The sequence below is a fragment of the Gadus morhua genome, chromosome 6, assembly GCF_902167405.1.
Source record: "Gadus morhua chromosome 6, gadMor3.0, whole genome shotgun sequence".
Taxonomy (NCBI): Eukaryota; Metazoa; Chordata; class Actinopteri; order Gadiformes; family Gadidae; genus Gadus; species Gadus morhua.
In genome coordinates this window covers 16364604-16383660 of record NC_044053.1, presented here as the reverse complement: position 1 = coordinate 16383660, position 19057 = coordinate 16364604, and the positions used below count along the sequence as shown (strand labels likewise).

Genomic DNA, 19057 nt, shown 5'->3' with positions numbered 1-19057 from the left:
AATGAACACAACCCTGTCGGTGCAGTTGATTGATTGAGTAGAAAGGATACTCGTCAGAATCAATAAAGATCAATATGGCTCCACTCAGGGGCAGAGAGAGACACACGAAGCTGTGAATGGAAAAACACACACGCAGACACAAGCACACACAAACTCAGTGAGGCCGGTGCAGGGATCCTCAGGACTATAGAAAAGTGTTTATTTTCATGTTTCCTTTCACATCTATTTTCAGGATGTTGTAGACCATACTGCTGTACTTTTTCTTTAAGATAAAGTTGCTTCTGTATCTCAATGACTTGATCTCAATTCACTTTTTACCTCACACAGGCAGTCGGGCATCATCTGGTTGATTATGCCTGTTAATGCAAATCTTCTTCAATAAACTCAAGGAGGCAGTGTGAAAGACATTAAATTCAACCTGTACTTTGGAGTGCTTTGTTTTTTCACGGCTATATATCGCAGCCAGACTTTGATTTAAAATAATTGAGGGGAGAAATGACCAAATTTCCTGTCTTGTCAGACGCTCTATTATGGAGCTAGTGAACAGAGGAAATGAGACGACCCTGCAGGTAGAGAATCCCTCCCTTGCGAGTCCAACGCCTTGTTTCAGAGCTCTGTGTGTCAGGAAAGAACGAGTCAGGAAAGAATGAACCAGCACTGCCTCACTCACACTTTTGCCTGGGGGATATTTAATATATAATATATATATCATAATATGTATCAAGTACCGGTAACTACCTAATGGGTTTAGATGAGGTGAAAAACTGCTTCGATGTGCCATGAAGATTCATACTTTTATCACGATACTGGGTAGAAAGTTTTTTGCTTTCACGTTTTATTATCAAAGGCGTAGACGAGTGTGAATCGTAGTCCTTTTTTCTTAAGCTGCACAGCACCAACCTGCTTGATGAAGCTGTCTACACTTTTTCTGCCATAGCCAATCACAACACACATACTGGAAGAAGATGGAAGATGTTCCAAGGCTTGGAAACGGTATACTGTGTCCATATTTAGTTACAGGAAAAAAATATACTATTCAGGGAAACTTCTGAGACCTTAATTAACCTTGCAATGGATCAGCATTATAAAATATTTAATAATGAAAGTATGACATATGTGTTGAAATAAATTATCATCAGTTTTGTATATTTTTTTCAAATCAATCCTTTTCTTGCTAAGCTAGAATGAACTCAATTAACTTGATTCATCGCCCAGGACATAGATTTTCTCCCGATGCATGTCTAATAATGAGTACATTTTCAGGAAATTAAAAATGATGTACTTGCAGAAAATCTCTGTTTGGTATTGCACATAGGATACAGCATAGTGTATCTAGGGGGCAATAGGGACAACAAATGTCACCTAACGATGTTGTGAAGTTAAGCAAAAATATTGTATGATCATTTCGATATTTCATGAACCTGCCACAATGTGTTATTGGGAAGTTCATTTTTCTCATTAGTGCCATGGTCATTATTTTATCACAAATATAAAACAGTTATAGCTATTTGAATTTGCAAATGTAGCCTTGAGGCTTGGAAACCGTCCCAAATTGATTTAATAGTGTATTAGTTATTTCTGTTGCTGTTCAAAAGTTTTAATACCTGCGAATACAGTCTTGTATTCCAGTTACGTGTATTTCTTGTAGCTTTTATACTGCCTGAAATTACTAAAAAACACTGCTAGTGCTGTAATATATTTTTCTTTTATCTTTAACATATATATTCTATGTTAACATATTTTTCAACATGTACAGCTAATTTCCGCTACAGTTCTTACATTAACTCTAAGTTTCGATTAATCCAAGGGAAATCATGGTTGCTATGGTAAGCGATCGAGTTCAGTGGTAGCAGTCGTTGACGACTTGACTTTTGCCGGTGAGGGTAAAGCTACCAGTTCCCATGGTAACTGCAAACTCCACCAATCAATGACGATGTGTTACACTTTGGTTTTTTTCTAGGAGTGTTGGTAGTGTAGAAGTAGTAGTAGAGGTTGTAGTAGTAGGTTGTTTCAAATGACATTAAAACCTTTTTTTTTTCTAAAAACTAGAAGTTTACGTCTTTAACTTGTGGATTCTAAAGGAGCATATACCATTGTTTCACAATATAACAGTGTAGTGTGTGAAAGTATACTTTGGATGGTTACGAAATGATGGCTTTTAATCAAAACCTCTATGGTGAAAATATATGGGATTTTTTACTTCCGGAACCACACTGTTCTATAATGCTCTATAATGGTTATTGCACGGATGAGTTGTTTCCACCCATGGAAATTCCTTTTTGTTTAATCAGTTTCATAAAGTCGAGTATAGATCCGCTAAAATCCAACATTAATAACGTGATCCATCTCCTTTGTTAGACGAATAGATTACAGGTGGATCTGATTTTTTCATTACTATGCGTACAAAATTTAAGATGAACGATCATTTAAGCTGTCAGTTACACATGCAATTTGCAGTGCACTGGCTGTTAAATCAATTTCTGTACATTTATGAGAATTTATAATCCTGTCAGCTGGTGTTTAGGATACTAACAAATCCTATCACTGCTACTAAATTGAAGTAATAAATATAAATGAATCTTAAAGATCATTTCCTTCAACTGTGAACATTAGATTCTAGCTTTTATTTTTGCTTTTCTTGTTGTACGACATCCTGAAGCTGTACTTTTTTTTTTTTTTATATATGTATAATAAGATAATAACACTAGAGCTAGTTTCTCCAAATGGATAACATTATCACTTGAGCACTACCTAATACTCTCAAAGTCACACCAGCCTATATTTACTCTGGATTATCCTACCTTCAGTCTCACAAAACTTTTCTGAAGTGTGGATTTAGTCTTTCTTGCATTACTTTCCAAAACAATTTAAAATGTTCAACCAAGATGTCAGGACAAAGGGAGACTCGGTCACAGCCTAAGTCCAGGTGGGGGCAGCCATGTGCAATTTTACTTTCAAGGTGTTTAGCAGAAACTTTAATCCAAAGCGATTTATAACAAGTATATCTATCAGAAGAAAGAGAAACCACAATATATTGCTGTTGGTACAGTTAGGATGTTCAGAGAAACAAGTGCCAAGCACGTACAATTGGTTAACCAATTTCCTGTATACAACAAAGATAGCTAGGATAAGACGCTGCACAATGCTAAATACTATTTTTAAGTGCCAGGTCGTACAAACATGCAATATGTGCGGAAGACGAGTGTTTTCAGGAGGGTAAGTGGGGAGGCGGTAGGGGTTAAGGGAGGAGGCTATGCAGAGTTGAGGTGAACTCTGAACAAGTGAGTCTTGAGTCTGTTGCGGAAGCTAGTGAGCGACTGTGCAGTCGTGACATCGGCAGGGAGCTCGTTCCACCAATTTCCCATTGCCTGTAACCTAATCTCAGATCCAGCAGTCAGACTATGTCACAGCAGAGCTCCTGTGGAGAGATGGCACAGTGCCCATGGTGGGCGGTGTAATGCTTTGCTTCCTGTCTCGTTATTCCACCGAAGAAAACACTATTTGTGTTGTACTTGTAATTTCGAAACGTGTTTCTGCAGTGGCTAGACTACACTGTGTTGATTTGAAACCTTTACAGTTTTTTACAGTTAACTATTGCCTCCAGAGTTTAACTAAACTTCACCCCAATCCCCGTTAGATCAACCTGCACCCCTTGGCATTGCTTTGAGTCATAGTAGGGAGTCATTGTAATTTATCCTGATTATGAAACAATTATAATTGCATTTCTGTGGTCCATTTTATGAAGATCCTGTTTGCGTGGTTGCGTGGCATTATGAGCACAAACATGGAACGCTAAGCAACCATTAGAAAAGTCATTGAACATGATCCAAATGTAATTGAAATGTACAATTATGGGGTAACCAGTATTTAACAATTGCTTGTGCCTTGAGGATGCTAGCGCTTTCTCGCATGGTGTGACCGCATGCGATTGGATCATCTTTGTGAGTTATTTAACCTTAAACTAGGGCACTGGTGTTGGTAAACAATCATGTGTGGTTCAACAGTTTCCAATTAATGCCCTACATAATAGCTTCGCGAATCCAATCCTCTCTAGAAGTTATAGTCTCATGTGCGTTCGCTATTCAATGTTGCCGTTCCATTATCAAGGGGTAATGGGACATAACTGGTGATCAAGCCAGCAGGCCGAGTTTATCAGGTTTTTAAGGGACAACAGTTGCGCCAACAGATGTTGTAATATAGCATTGTGACCAAAAACAAAGCAGATGATTATTAAATGGATAATTAATACTTTTTAACCTAAAATATATGTGGATAAAAAGGGTTTGCTCTATGTTCGTATGAGTCTCTTACTCTCTTTGCGTGCTTGGATTTAGTTTATTTTGATTTCTACTTCTCTTCCGTTGTCCAGGTGTGATCAGCGTAGCCCGAGGTGGACGTCCTCAGCCTGATACTCTTGAGGCTGACAGAACCTTTGAAGCATCAATGCCCACTCCCACACATATTTCCTTTTCCTCATTTTTGTGATGATATCGCTCTGCTTTCTCTTTCATTATTATTGTCGGACTCACTTCCTTCAAATGCTGACTAAAATAATGCATCATCTGCTTGTAATTTGCCTACAGGCACCTATTAGCGTTTTAAGGGCATATGTTTGTTTTTGTTTAGAGGTAAACTTTTAAGGCTGAAAATAAGTCTTTACCCAAAATATTTGAACAAGCAGATAGTTTTGGAATTGCCATGACTCGCAGTGACATCAGCTTACTCTGTTTTTAGAGGCAGCACATCGTGATCAAACTAATATCTTGCGTATCTACTGTATTGAATGTGCTATCCTGTATTAACCTGGAATCGTCCACCACTACTTTTTTCAAGGTGGCTGTTGTATCCTTGCTTGTGAGATCATCCTGATCTTCATGTTGCGTTTCGCAATGGACATCAGTCTTGCTTTAGCTGGGCAGCAATTGCCCAAATTTGGCCACAGCCTGACTTTGTTTAAAGAAACTCCAGCCAATCAGAGTGACGTATGCTCTCTCGGCTCTCGTTGAATCTGGTTGGAAGTAAAGCAAAAACGTATTGTTATCTGGGATAAGCTGGCCTAGCAGTTTTCTGTTCATCTTTTAGCATAGTTATGTCTATTTCGGGTACATTTAGACACGGTTTTGATTGTTACACTATCCTTAGGCCCACCATTGTTTTTTTTAATCCAGCAGACCTTGTTCGTCATGAACTGAAATGAGCGACGATTGGTCCTAGAATTGTTACATTTTTGGAAAAGGCATTAAATGACAGGCCAGACTGATCTGCAGACAGAAACAGAATGTGAACTCGCAAGATAGGATGGTCATGAAAAAAGTTTTTATCCAGCATGAATATATGTTTGTAGTAATGATACAAAACTAGATTACTATTTTTGTAATACATATATATTGGTAATACAAAGATGACGCTTAGGATAATCTGATGGTTTGTTTGTTCCCCAATGGTATATACCTCTATTTTTGACGAAATAATGTTGTTGCTCTGGGAGCTGAAGGGAACATAATGTGAATATCCATTGCAAAGGTGAACGCAGGAATTGCTAAAATATTCAAAATATGGAGGTGTGTGCCAATATTTGAATTGATGCACAAATTGGCACCCACATTGTGAATACAACAAACACTGCATGAAAGTGAAAATTTCTCTCTACTATTAGTACAATGTCATGTAAAAGAGGCAGACCAGTACAGTTTGGTTTTATTACAAACTACCTTTTTTCTGTCTTTTGTTTCAGTGTGATCCAGGACAAGTTCTGTGGCATCGTCAACATCTGCGTGGAGGCGCTGCACGACGTGATGACCGAGGACTCTGACACGGGCACCTCCAGAGAGTAGGTCCACTGCTTTGTCACTTTTATCTACCATGTCTTCTCTGCCTAGACATAGTACCTGCTGAGTTTAATAGGAAAACGCCTGAGAAATGATGAGTGGAAAAACAAAAAGAGCGACCCCGAGATTTCACACAGAAGCAGTAAAATGTTCTATGTTGGGTATCTTTGGACAAGGCATGTTTGCTATGATTTAAGACGGTTTGAGTGTTACTTTTGGAAAGTGGGAAATATTTGTGTCATTAATGGCACACCTTGAATTGGAAATAAATGGGAAATCCACCGAACCCAAGGTTGAAAAATGAATTGGTATACACAAAGGAGAAGCAACTGTTTGCCAAGGACGGTTTGCAAAAAGGCGAAGATTGGACAAGAGACGGACACTTTTGGGCTGGCTTTTCCGATCAAGGAGAGGTAATAACCTGTGAAATAGCCCAGAGCGTTTTTGCTCAACCTGAGAGAAAAAAAAGGAAAACGCTGTCCTCTCTTGCTAGACGTTCACATCTTGTCTGCGCCCTACCCTGATTCCTCACACTCTGTCCTTGGTGTCCCCATCGCCTTTCATTGACAAAATCTTAAGAGCACAATGTGTCTTAAATGACGAATGCATCGTTATCCTAACCTGTCTTCTGACTGTATTTTCCCCATTCAACCCAAACCCTACAAAGTTTTTCTTCCACTTTGAGCGTGTCATCTGAAATCTTTGTATTATGGACCCTTTACTTTATGCCATAGATTTCCATGTTCATCAACCGCCTGCGTGTGTACAATGCATTTTTTTACATGGAAATGCACCTCAATGCCCCAGTTATCCTGAACCGCGGTTTAGATCTTTTCAGAAGATGTGACGTAACTTAGTCCATGGCAAGCGCTCAATAAGTTGAAGAGGAACATTATCCTTTTCCTCCTTCCGTCCTTCCTATTTTAACATTAAAATATTAAAAGGGAACAGATGACTGCTTGCACCATGTGCGTTAATCGTGACGTGTCTTGGGCATTGATTTGTGTTTACTGGACCCATTTGGTATCCTCACAGACACACAAAATTGTTATAATTTTCCAGCTGCTTTTCGCAATGGATTCAACATACTTCACCATTGTGTTGGAATCTTCTCTGCGCAGTGTCATAATTTAAGTGTTTGTCGGCAGCCATTAGCACATGCAATAATTGGGCATGACGGTTGGCAAACCTTTTGATATTGCACTTTAATATCATTATAGAAATCCCTTTTGGCCAATATATTCTGTTATCGTGTAGACATGGTACTTCTGTTCATTTGTATGCTGCCTGTTCATCCTTGTTGATACAGTTTTCATGGAGCATTTCATACCCATTGCAAAAGACCATGGCAGTAGTTCATAGACAATGTACATCTTTTCATAGATGCTTTGAAATAAATAGATATGTTAATTTATTACTAATGTCAACAAAATATAGCTCATTAGTTTAGATGTAGATGCCCTCAAGTTATTGCTGACGGGTGAATCATGCAACTACATGTTACTGTAGGAAAACACACACACACACACACACACACACACACACACACACACACACACACACACACACACACACACACACACACACACACACAGGATATGAGTATATGAGTAACATCGAGACCTGATCCATGCAGCCCCCAGCGTGTTTGTGCATATGGGTGTGTTATTGCACAGATAGTGCGTCCATTTTATATGCCCATTTCTATATTCTCATCAGATCTCCTGCAGGTTATAGGTCACGTAACGTAGAGGCAGGGTGTCGCCAAGGACTAAAGACAGAAGCGAGGTCACGGCACAAAGGTTTAGCTCGTTGGGTTCCCCTGAATACAGATCAGCTGCTCTGGAAGTCTCACCGATCTACCAAGAATAGCGTCCGGAATTTTTGCAATTTATCATTTGCTTGCATGTGTTTGTATGTGTGTGTATGGGGGAGAGCGAGAGAGCGAGAGAGAGAGAAAGGGAGACAGTGACTAATGATGAAAGAGGGAGACAGTTGAATTTGAATTTCTGTAAGACCATCTGAATAGTGTGTGCGTGTGCCTTTGTATATGCGCCTGTGTGTGTGTATGTGTGTGCCCCGCCTTGACTGAAGCGGTGTCTAACTGTGCCTGCTGGGGTTATTCATATTGAGTGGAATATTTCTGTGTCTGCAGCTGCATGCTGATGAGCAATTTTGAGGAGCCCAAACTAAGTGAGGATGAGGAGCCACCCACTGAGCAGGACAAGAGGAAGAAACTGGTGAGTAAAAACAAGCGCACGCAGTTAAAAACACTACCTCACACAACTGATCATAGATGTTGACAGGATTCTTGTATGTATATTAGTGCTGTCAATAGATTAAAAAACATTAACTAATAATCTCACAATTTTCTGTAATTAATCTAGATTAATTAATCAATAAATTAATCTTGATTAATCAAATTTTTCTATTTAAGGCTGAAGCTTGTAACAGATATTTATTTGAGTAAAATCATGGAATTAATGAAGAATCTACGTAAAGAAAGTATATTTAGATTAAAATACTATTTGGCACGGCCCGACCCGACCCGGCCCGAGGATAGTGTTGGGAAATATCGTCCCGAACCGTTCTCGGGCAGAGAATCTAAACTCTAGTTTGGCTGCACACGCAGACAGAGGTTATGGATCAGCTGCCACAGGAAGTGGCAAAACTGCGTTAACGGCGTTAATTTTTTTTAAACCATTTTTTTATTTATCTCCAAAATTAACGTGTTAATTTTGACAGCACTAATGTATGTATATATTTTTTATAAAACCACTTTGTATTTTCTGATCTTTTATTATAATGATGTTTTTTTAAGACTTGGTCATTCATCGTGACATTACGCTAAAGCCTACTGTTAACAGCCTAGTGACTCCAGGACTGATTTACAGTAACAGAGTGGTCACTTGAAAAGTAGGATCCAAAGGATGCTAGTTTTGACATAAAACCAATCTATTTTCCCATCTCTTGCCCACTCTCCATCTCTCTATTCGTCCACATTTACCTCTGTATTACCTTTATATCTTCTAATGACCGCTCTTTGTTACATCTTCGATCTCTCGCCTCTGCTCTTTTAACTGTCTTGCGACCAATTAGCATCTGTGACACTCTTCCTTTTCATTCATCCCATCTATCTTTTTTAATTTTCATCACACCAACCCATTCCCCCCCTTCTTTATACACACACACACACACACACACACACACACACACACACACACACACACACACACACACACACACACACACACACACACACACACACACACACACACGCACACCCTTTCGCTCTCTGACTTGTTCACATGCACACATTTGTTTTCTGTGTGGCTGTAGGCCACGTTTATTTGAAGGAGCAATGAAGAACTAATTTGATACTGTTGTCGTATTTCCACGTGGTAGTCACAGTGGGGGTGCAGAAGGCGCCTCTAATTGAACTGTTAATTGGCTTTGACTGGAATCCTGCTGACGCAGCAGAAAAATCGTATTAAACCTTCTCCATTGGATTACTTCGGCACAGTCGTCTATGTTGGTCTAATTAGATATAGAAAATTTGCTTCAATGTTGAATCGTGTACTTTTGCCTTTCTTTTCTAAAAATACTATTCCGCGCACATACAAACACGTATGCACACACACACACACACACACACACACACACACACACACACACACACACACACACACACACACACACACACACACACACACACACACACACACACACGTTTGTGTGTAAGCTTGGTGATATCCTCCCCAAAGCACCTTAGCCCAGACCCTGGACTGAGCTGACTTTTTTCCCAAGGGAGAGAGTAGAAGTGGATCTCTGCCCTGTGTCATCCATAGCCAAAGTATCCAAGTGCCTTTTTGAGAAGACCAAGGAAAGGCATCTGTGACATTTTCTATTGACTCACTTTTGTGTTCTTTGGCTACATTGTTGGCATCAGTTTCTCACTTTATTTAGTAATAGGTGTGTGCAAACAAACCAAAGTTTGTGTGTGTGTAAGAGACGGGGAACTGCTTGTTCTGCTGTGGTCTCTTGATGAATAGTCATGCATATTTGCTTTATACTGCAGACACGTATTGAGAAAAGTATTATATTATAATTAAAGGCAGATGCAACGTTTTAAGCTACAAATTGCCATGTGCAAAGCTGTTTGTACAAACTACTCTTCAAATTCATGACTTTTATTCTTTGTAATACTTTGCCTGGAACTACATCCTTTAGCATATTATTATATCAGAAGTATTCTAGCTTGCTTACCAAGAAGAAATTGTGGACTACTAATGCTACTGGCTGTTTGAAGGCATTTCACACCAATCTATTTTGTATAGAAGCATTCTTCGCAGGAGAACGGGTGTAAACACGCTGTTCGACTTTGGCTTTCAGTGTCGTGTTTGCGCTGATGACTGGTATAACCTGTGCGCATTGATTACCAAATGCACAACAGGTGTGCACCCGCACCCAGCACCACGGTCTAATCAACCACACACTCTCCACACTTATGCTCTCATCACCTGTGGTTATACCGTAGAGCAGAAAAGACGGATGAGGCTACGGATGTAAACAAAGAGGGCATTAATGTCTCAAAACCATAAACATAGCCATGCGCCGTTTTCCTCGTCTTTAGTATGGCCATCAGCCGTTATCATAAGGAGATTATAAGTAGTCGACATGTACAATGACCAGTAAGTGATCTGTTTTTTAGGCAGATTCCGAATGCTAACTTTTAATCCGTAGCTCAGGATCTGATGAACTGTTGATGCATAGCTCTCTCAGTAAAACACAGATCTTCCAGAAGAGCTGTAGGTTAGATGCAAATGCATAGAGCAAGCGCAAAATAAATAGAACACGGGAGGGATTTATTAAGCCAATACGTCTTTAACCTTTCCACTGACATGGATCATCGTTGTCCTCCAACTGAACCCTGTTAAGTGCAACACTTCCTTAAGTATGTTAAACTTTGCTCCATCCTAAACACCCCCAGAACTGCCATGAGTCTCTCTGCACAGTAGCATCGAGGCATTGGTTTTGAATAGATGGGCACTGTTTTGGCTGTCTGGCTGTGATAAACAATGCGTCTCCAGCCAATTTTCATGCTGGGCGGGATTCATCCATGCCCCCGTATTAGCCTGCACAATGGCTTTTATTATTAAAGCAGTTTGCAATTATCCTACCTATAGCTCAGATGTAGCTATTTATAATGCTGCATTAATAATCTGTCTGCACAATGGTTAGGTAGTTTATTAAGAGTACATCCCAACGCCAAGTCTTTGAGGAAGCAATGCAGGGTGTCCTGTGTTCCTCATGGTTATTAGTTATAAGAGGGCTGAACATGAACCAGGCCTTAATACGCTGAGTGAGTTTGTGAACGTGGCTTGTGGAAACGGGTGTGATATCCACTTGGCCAAGACTACGGACCCGGACGATAAAATAAAGTTGCATGGATATAGCTGTCTGGCAACCGTGTACAGCAAATCGCAAGCATTCGCTCATCGCTCTGTTGCCTTTTCCCCTCTAACTTACCTTAACATCTTCTCTTCCTTTCCTTTTTTTTGTCAGCCCCCTCCTTCTCATCCACTCTCAATCTTCTCCCATCCCCTACCCCGCTCTAAACACATCACTCGTGATGTCTTTCACCGTGCCAGTGACTGTGCGCTGTCTCTCTGTAGCCGTGGGTGACGCCTCTGTGATTGGGCTGTTTTGTCTTGTCGGAAGAGGAGATTTGCCGGTTCCTCGGTCGGCGCCTACCATCCTGAATAAAAGATGAACGGGGCGAACAGAGGGATAAATGGAAAATTACCTCGCCCTGTCTCCCTCCTGTTATTCTCCTCGCCGTTGTTGTTGTTGCATGATTGTGTGTACTTTGTATGTGTTTGGTGTGTGCGTGCGCCGTGCGCGTTTGAGTGTGTGCTTGTGCGCAGGCACGCATCCATTCTCATACTTCCACCACCACCTTTTTATTATTCCAGTTTCTCTTGCTAGAGACTTTGTCCGGCAATGTTAGTGAGTAGGACTCATGTTTTTGTTTATTAGTTTGCAGAATTCTCTGCCCTCAACCAGTAAGGTTAGGGTATTGTTGGTGACAAATGTGTGGATGGAAAAAGGATGAGGGCAGGTCCAACCCATGGCACGGAAGGTTGAGCGGGTCCGCAGCCAGGGTTGAAGATGAAATGAAGGGGAGTGCAACAGATGATGGAGGATGACGATTGTATGAAAACATTGATGGACTTGGTTTATGTTTTTTAAGAAGCCCATAAATCTGTCTCTTGTAGAGGGGGAATTGATGGGGCTGATATTTACAACCAGGCTGGGTTCGCCATCCAGAATCCTATCACTTTGCAACACGTGTTTGAAGATGTATTCACTTTGTCAAGTTTTATATTGGACCCGAGAGTCGTAGATGCAAAGAGAGCAGTTAGTGCTGTTCTTTTGGCATCCATTTTGAGTCCTCACCTTGTGCCCATCACAGCATCTTTGTGCTTCAGTATAATAGAGTGTGAACAAGCTTTTGTTGCCTGAATATTGTATGAGTTCATACACTTTGGGGATGTTTTGGATTTAAAATAAAAAATAAAAATAAGCTTATCTTACACTAGCCTCTATGTTTCACTCCTCTCCGGGCCAGGGTCGAGGTAGAAAGTGAAAAGGGTTTGATATTATGTAGCCTAATTAATCCAGCCCACACACCCTTGAAAGATTAAAATGAAATACTGTATTATGGTCTCCGTGTGTGTGTGCGTCCGCCCATGTGTGTAATGAATGTCTTATGTATTCCCCTATGTGGTAACGCTTGGTTTCGCCACAGGGTCAGCGATCTCTGTCCCCTATGGTGTAGAATTGCTCGGTGTCTCCCTTCTTTTCTTCACCTCATATCCAGTTTATGTATTCCTTTTTTAGATCCTCAGGCGAATCAACTGCGCCACGTTCTGACCTGAAATCACAGACCAATCACAAAAGAAATGTATAACCAATGTCATCTTTAAGGGAAAATTTATCTATTTGAAAAAAGGCCATCATGGAGACCAGTTCATTTAAGTTGAGATTGAGCTCATACTTGGGTCCATTGCGGTCAACAGTTTATTGTGCAGATTACATTTCATATACTCTATATATATATATATATATATATATATATATATATATATATATATATATATATATATATATATATATATATATATATATATATCTCTCTCTTACACAGACGATACAAGGGTGCATACACATATTCATTTTGAACAACATTCTAAACCTGCACGTGCACACTCGTGACACATGGAGGAGTTTTCTTTTCTTTCAAAGGTTTTTTTTCTTTTTTACATTTCGGCAAAGCAAAGAGGATTAAAACACAACAAAACGGGTGACAATCAAACTTCACTCTGAGGCAAACACAGAACACATGCGAAGGATCCAAGGCGGACTCCTGTCCCCTCGAGGGAACCTGTGCAGTTGCTTCACTGCCTCCTTTTCTCTAACCGTCATTCCTGTCCGTCACTCTCCGTGGGTTTCGATATCCAGACCGCCTTTACGGCAGGTGAGTTCACGTTGGTGCGCAGGTATCCCCAAGAGCTTCACGGTGCCCGCTGGATGGTTTCTTTTCGCTAGTTCTGTGGCGATCACAAACACACACACGCACAAACACCAGCGATTGTTTGACAGTTGTCTTGTCTGGGATTTGCCGCTCTTTAATCATGAGTTGTTGAGGAGCACTCGCTGAAGGACGGTCGCGCTCAGGTAATCCACAGCTTAGTTCTTTGTTTTCCTATCGAGCATTGTCCGACAAGGAGGGTGACATTAATGTATAATTATTTTGGTATGTACTGTACCATGGGCCGATGACTCAGACTCTTTGTGTTGTAGACCCTGAAACTGCGCAGCCCACTTGAGATCTGGTTTTGTCTCCCCTGCTTGGAACCCAGACTAACTGCCCACTTACACTTCATTGTTTTCAAAGCGCCTACATCTTTCTTTTCAACAAAATATATCAATTTTGTGGTCCATTGAGCCAACATTACGTTAAGCCAGTTGACACAATATGTAGTTAAATATGGTGTCTACTGCGCGTTCTCCGTTAATTTTGTCCCAAGTGAGAAGGAGCCACTTCCTAGACGTTTATTGTTTGTGTATTGCAATCAAATTGAAACAATAAATATCTATCTGATATCTTTCTTCATGGTCTTCATGATTTAGGGTGAACGGTCATGTTCAAGGCATCAGTCAATTCCACTCTGTCTTTCACTGCTTAATGTGGTTCATATGGAATCACAGCATTCTTCAGAGGGAGGGGAGGCGATCAAAGTACCTTTCAAGATGGGGTTGTCATAAATGCACCTACCGTGTGTTAGATGGACCATTGCCTCGGGTCAAACAAATGGATCAGCCATGCTGTATTACAGAAGATCCCATTAGTAACTTGGATGCCAAGGAAAGCTTCATCAAGCATGTCATTAAAGAGACCCCATGCTGAGGGCGAACGCCTCGGCTCCTGAGTCTCCCCCGAAGCCTCTACAAGTTCATTATTCCAAAGCCTGCCGGGAGTACTCACAGGATATGCTCAAGTTCCTGTTGTTTTCCAGTTGGCCTCGAATGCCTTCAATGTAACACAGATAACAGTCTGTGCATTATGACGGAAAGGCCACTGACTAAGTCAAGGACCACTTGGGGATGTTTTGTGAGCAGAGAAGCTGGACTTAACTTTTCCATAAAACAAATGTCAGGATTGAATCCTTGGTTTATTGCAGGGATATGTATTGGATGTATGGATTGTTTTTGCAGTCAAGCTTCCCTGACATCTAGTGTGTTGTACTTACATTTGTGTCTTCCTCTCTGCGTCAGGAGTAGATGGCGTAGCAAGCCTGTTCTTCTTGAGCTCCAGCACACAGTGGTGGCATTTAGGGTTCATACAAAGTTCATGAAACTTCCTATTCATATTTGGATCACTGCAAATCTGTGCAGTCTACTTTAGTTTAACGTGAACTCAGATCTCTTTTTAAATGGTTTAATTTAGATAGTGAGTGGAAGGGAGATTTTTGTAATAGGCTATTTAGCTAATGAATTGGACACATAAAATAGTATGTCATATCATGTGTGGTTAAAGTCAACGTTGAATGGCTTGCGGAGCATGTCTTACTCCCATCATATGACACATTTCCAAGTAAAACTATTTAAAACTGAAATGCTATTTAAACCTATTACAAATTGTAGGATGAAAGTGTTCTGGAACCTAGGGATAATTCAAACCTGACAAAACGAAATGGGTCTTTTATGGGTTGAAGGGAAAGGTTAACCTACCAGTAACTTCTTAAGGTCATCACAAAAAACCTTTTCGGAGGAAGAAATTAAGTTGATAACATTCTGGGGCAAAATGACTTATATAACAGACTTTTCCTTTTGCATGCTTTGTTGAGTTGATGAATAATTATTTGCCTATGGAAATGAGTTGCCAAGGTGAAGAACGAAATCTTGTCCTGGGGTATTCCACCCAAATTGTTTACGGTTTTATGGCCAATGGAGTGCGGGGGGTATTTCTGTGCTCAAACTTCTCTCCTTGATTTATTAAGTTCTCAGACACTTGGGGTACACAAATAACTTTTTTTTTAATTTATTTTCTCAAATACCTTTAGTGCCCATGCTGTATTCAGTTGTTTCACGTTCTGGCTTTGGTGGGATACCTGTGATGTATTTAACTCATCAGGGATCATAGGCATTGGGAGCTGTATAGTTTCCCCTTATCAGCTAATATACAGTACTAATGAGCCTTTGCTACCGTTTCTTGTTGTTCTTCCTTTCGTTTTTTACCTTAAGCGGTGCCTCACTGCCAAAAATAAGGTATGCAGCTGGTTGTCCTCAGCAAAATAACATTTATTACTTAACGATATTTTATGAGTAATCGACTAACTGACAATGATGTTTGACAATGACGAACTACGTTTGTGAGTCCCACCCCTGGTGCTAGATATGAGGCTGGATTAATAAGCAGTGAGAATGCCGATGTACAAAAAACAACAACTTTGAGGTTACAATATGCGTATTTTCATCCATCCTAGACTCCTCGCATTCACAGTGCTGAAGTTAGTGTGATAAGGCGACACTGAACGATAGGCAGAGAGAGATGGGCCTATTGCATCTAAAAGAAGATGATAAAAGGCTGTTTGCAGTACATTGTAGTTAAACAACCAAAATGAATACGCAACTTGCATTGGCAACCCAGTTTTCCAAATCCTATCGTCGTTATCTACATTTTTATTTTTTTCTTCCTTTGAGTTAGAAATGAATTTAACAAACGCATGATTCTGAATGAGCTATCCATTCACTTTGAAATCAAGGTAATTATGGGCTTTCCTTGTACCATGTTTGGTCAATTATGGGAGTTGACGGCTGTCCACTCTAAGCTTGTTCACTTCAGACATCACCGCAGTGGTCTGGGCTTGTGGCCCCCGCTAGTATGGCTATTGCAAGACCAAACTCAATCGTAGATTGAACGTTGGTCTGGGGAAGCTGCCGTCATTTTCCTCAGCACAAAAGGCGTGATCAACTGACCGATCTCAACTGACTGTACGTGATTGGCTGCTTGCCGTCGCTTCCCTGTCGTCATTGTGTTAAACCAGCTGATAGCGTGCCAAGGGGAGAAGCCAGCTTGTGATTGGCTCCTGCAAAAACGTATCGAAAGCAGAAAGAAATGTATTGCTCTTCTCCAGACCCTTGTGCAGGGTGAACTAAAATCGCCGGCAGAATGGGCGGGGCTACCGAGTCTAGGCCCCCGCTGGAGTTTGAATGTCTGCATGGGTATACGACCGTTAACATTTCTCAACCACAGTTCTAAGGCACTCACCCCCTGTATGGGAGTCTACCCTGCTATGGTTAGGGCTGGACATCGTTTCAAACTATTTCCATGTTTTTGGATCAATCAATCATCAATATCAGGTCAATGCTTTCTTTCGGTCCCTTGCTTTTCTTTGACATTAAACACAAAAGCTGTCTACCTGTTTTTGTCGCTTACAACCGGCCATGGCTGCCACCAAGTCTTCACTTCCAAGAGTGCCAACTGTGACCTTGGTGGCTTAGCTCAACAAAGTGGGGTTAGACCTTGCTGACTCACACCACTATTTGTTGCATGCATCAATCTCGTCACCTAGCCGGCCACATTCAAAACGCATCAGTGTAGAGACGCCGTGACTGATGGCTTGCTCTTTGCTCTAGGCAGGTTGATTGATGGTTTAAAGTGCTCCCCTTGATTGATTGACAGAGCACAAACTGAGATCCAGGTTCCACAGCGGTTACAAAACAAGTTTGAGAAATGTTGTTTACACGATGCCATCCACATAACTGTAGTTTCAGCTAGAAATGGTTTAACCAATGGTTTTAACCATCCCATTAATATTGAGGAGCATGCTGCCTGCCTGTGTCCGTAGGTGCAAGGTCAGTTGAACTTTCAGGTTCGGCCCTCAGAATAACACACATCCGGGATTGTACATTTGCAATCAATGTGTATTTGTCGGTTAGCTCAAGGGAAAAAGTTCCCTTTTGATCTTACTTAACATGTACCCTCTGATGGGTTTAAAGAGCATACAAATATACAGGTATACATGCATTTTATTCATTGAAAAGTTTTTTTCTGACGGTCAAAATGCAAGCATTCAATTCACAGGCCAATATTATCATAACAGGGATCACACATGAGAATCTCTTCTGTGGGAAAAATGTATCTGATCACATTTCTTGAATGTAAATATTGATAGAGATATCAGATAATATATCCAACTTTCTTCATAAGTAATATTAAAGTGTCTTTATTGTTTTTTGCCAACAACTTGCTTCAACAGTCTCATCAGTCGTTTTAATTCGCAGTGCCACCCAAACAAATTAAAAACAAATGGGCCCTGAAGCCTGTCTGTTCCAGAAACATTCATGTTGGTGGTGACAGTTTCCAAGCCGGTGCCCTGCTTTACCGGCTGGTTGAAGTGGATATCATAGACTGCATCTCTAGTAGGAACTGAAGGACAGGGACAGAATGCATCAGGTATCTCACATTTCCAAACAGTGGTCAATGTTTACTTGTATTTCTTTTTTTAGGACTCCTGGAAGAATATCTTGCAGTGAAACTGAATGCTGCCAAGTTGCATTTAACAGCTTCAAATGTGACACCCTAATGGCTCCATCAGAATTCATGAAATGGATTTATTCTTCTTGGCCTGAAGATATGCAAGATCATCTGATGCCAAGAGACATGGTCTTCTTGACCTCCTATTGTACAGGTCATTGCTCAGTCATTTCATTTTATTTATTTATTTATTCAAACCAAATTACTTATAGATGAGTTATTCCCTCTCCATCCACTCTCTGTATTCTCCAGAACATACTGGACTGAAAGGGTATTTGCAGCAGGCCTCAGGTATGAATGTGGTTCAGAATTATGAATGTGATGCATTGAAGATGAGCTTTGTACCTGTAACCAAGATGACTGCCCTCAAACTCTCATGGGTCCTAAACAAATCAATATCCCGGAATTGGTGGCCTGCTTGGATTCCCAGAAAACCACATCAATGCCTTCATGAAAATTCTGAAGGGTCAAAAAGGTTCTCTGCAGAGATCTGTATCTAGATGCAATTTCCATTCTGTATGGAAGATTGGCAGATACCTGTTGGGGGTTGGGGGCATGGAGAGCAGAATGAAGAGGAGGGATCACAGCTGACCAACATTAGCTGTGGAAACACTGTACAACACAATTGCAAACCCCTAAATTGTTCACATTGCCATCTGCACTAAGCAGAAACTAGTCTCTCTCTTTCCCTCTCACCCTCCAGATATTCACATTTTCGTTTAGCAATTGATTACAAATTGATTTACACATTTGACGTGGCCTAACAGTGTTCAAATAGCGACCTCATAAAGCTGTGTAAAATTCAGTCTATTTCAAATTGTACCGGTTCTTAATGCTCCACAAATAGTTACACTTTTGCAAAACGATGGCACCACCATTGTTTTTTTTCAGCGCTCATTGCATTTATATATTTTTTGGGGGAAAGGCTTTAAACTGGATGGAGGCCAGGCTGTTCCGCAGAGAGAAACACAATGTGAACATATTAGATTGCGATGTTCCCATGAGGATGAAAAACCCACCCATCAGTCAAATTTGGTATATTGATCAATGGAGAACATTATGGATGGTAACAACGGCCAATAACAATAGCTGTCCCCAGGGGTTCTAGGAAACACAGCATTTA

General features: G+C 40.6%; 1 protein-coding gene across 2 annotated transcripts in view; it reads left to right on the top strand.

Annotated features, from left to right (window-relative positions):
• The window catches only part of ipo11 (importin 11), a 129724-nt gene that overhangs the window by 88875 nt on the left and 21792 nt on the right, over positions 1-19057 (top strand). For both annotated transcript variants that reach the window (XM_030358199.1, XM_030358198.1), the window contains exons 28-29: positions 5735-5830; positions 7984-8068. In XM_030358199.1, the coding sequence (XP_030214059.1) occupies positions 5735-5830; positions 7984-8068 (181 nt within the window). The remainder of the gene's footprint in view (positions 1-5734; positions 5831-7983; positions 8069-19057) is intronic.